The sequence below is a fragment of the Lepidothrix coronata genome, unplaced genomic scaffold (genome assembly GCF_001604755.1).
Source record: "Lepidothrix coronata isolate B3197 unplaced genomic scaffold, Lepidothrix_coronata-1.0 Scaffold108, whole genome shotgun sequence".
Taxonomy (NCBI): Eukaryota; Metazoa; Chordata; class Aves; order Passeriformes; family Pipridae; genus Lepidothrix; species Lepidothrix coronata.
The window spans coordinates 990073-991212 of NW_016690288.1; the positions used below are offsets into that span (position 1 = coordinate 990073).

The 1140-nt window shown below is 53.6% G+C and overlaps 1 protein-coding gene across 5 annotated transcripts in view; it reads left to right on the forward strand.

The window, feature by feature from the left end:
- CALN1 (calneuron 1) overlaps positions 1 to 909 on the forward strand; it is a 160981-nt gene extending 160072 nt beyond the window's left edge. For all 5 annotated transcript variants that reach the window (XM_017824101.1, XM_017824103.1, XM_017824105.1 and 2 more), the window contains one exon: positions 191 to 909. In XM_017824101.1, coding sequence (XP_017679590.1) covers positions 191 to 318 — 128 coding nt within the window. In that variant the 3' untranslated portion in view covers positions 319 to 909. The remainder of the gene's footprint in view (positions 1 to 190) is intronic.
- Positions 910 to 1140: the final 231 nt, after the last annotated feature.

The window sequence follows — 1140 nt, forward strand, 5'->3', positions numbered from 1 at the left end:
TTTGGCTGATCCTCTGGGGCACAGGGGGTGACTCTTGGGGCTGGGCCTGTGCAGGGCTGAGGGTTGGACTCCCTGATCCTTGGGGGTCCCTTCCAGCTCAGATATTCTGTGGTAACCAAAGGAGCATTTCCTGGTGGGAAACACAAGCCCTGAACCTGTCTGACCGTGTCCTCCCTCCTGTCCCCTGCAGTGCACGCCCAGAAGCAGAACAGACAGACCTGCGTGCGGAAGAGCCTTATCTGCGCCTTCGCCATGGCCTTCATCATCAGCGTCATGCTGATCGCGGCCAACCAGATCCTGAGGAGCGGGATGGAGTAGCCCCTGGCCATGCCACTGTGACCCAAGCTGCCCATGCATGTGCATGCCCACCTGGGGGACCTCCCCCTGGCCCGACTCCACACGGCAAAGAGACACAGGCAGGCAAAGCACCACTCGAGCGGGAGCCCGAGGCCAGCGGCGTAAACGTGTCTTGTGAATCAACCACATCCTTTTTGGCAGGGACATCAAAGGGCTGTCTTAATGCTTTAAAGGTTTTGTTTCCTAATGCAATAAAAAAACACACACACCCCCCACCACCCCCCATATAGAGGAGTCCCAAATTATTGCTTCAAAACAGCGATGGTGACTCGGAAGGGACTTGGATCCAGCAGCCTGTGTGGCAGTTTTGAGGAGGCACAGCCTCAGGACTTACTGCAGTGGGGCTGTCCTTGAACCAGGGGCCCACTGACTATCCCACTGGGCCCACATTCCCAGGAAGTTGATCGTAGCATTGCCACAAGCAAGTCCCATTTGTTTGATTTCACCTCCTCCAGCTCCATTTTCTTTTCCCTTATGACCATGCCATGGAGTTCACGGCATCAGAGGGGAGCCAGAGCATCTTGTACAGTATTTTCTGAGGAAAAAAAAAAAGGAGAATTCGCCAGCATCACACAAAATGTCTATTTTTTGCTTCCTAAACACAAGACTGGAGGTAGTAGGAGTCTGTTTGCCATTTATTCCCGACTGTGAATCAGGGCTTGAGAAGCACCACCCGTTTTTCACACATGGGCATTGGTGAGACTTGTGCACAGTCTTCCAACCGACTCTGCAACCACCAGCACAGCTCCAACTCCCTCTATCTGGTCCTGTCTGCATATTCAA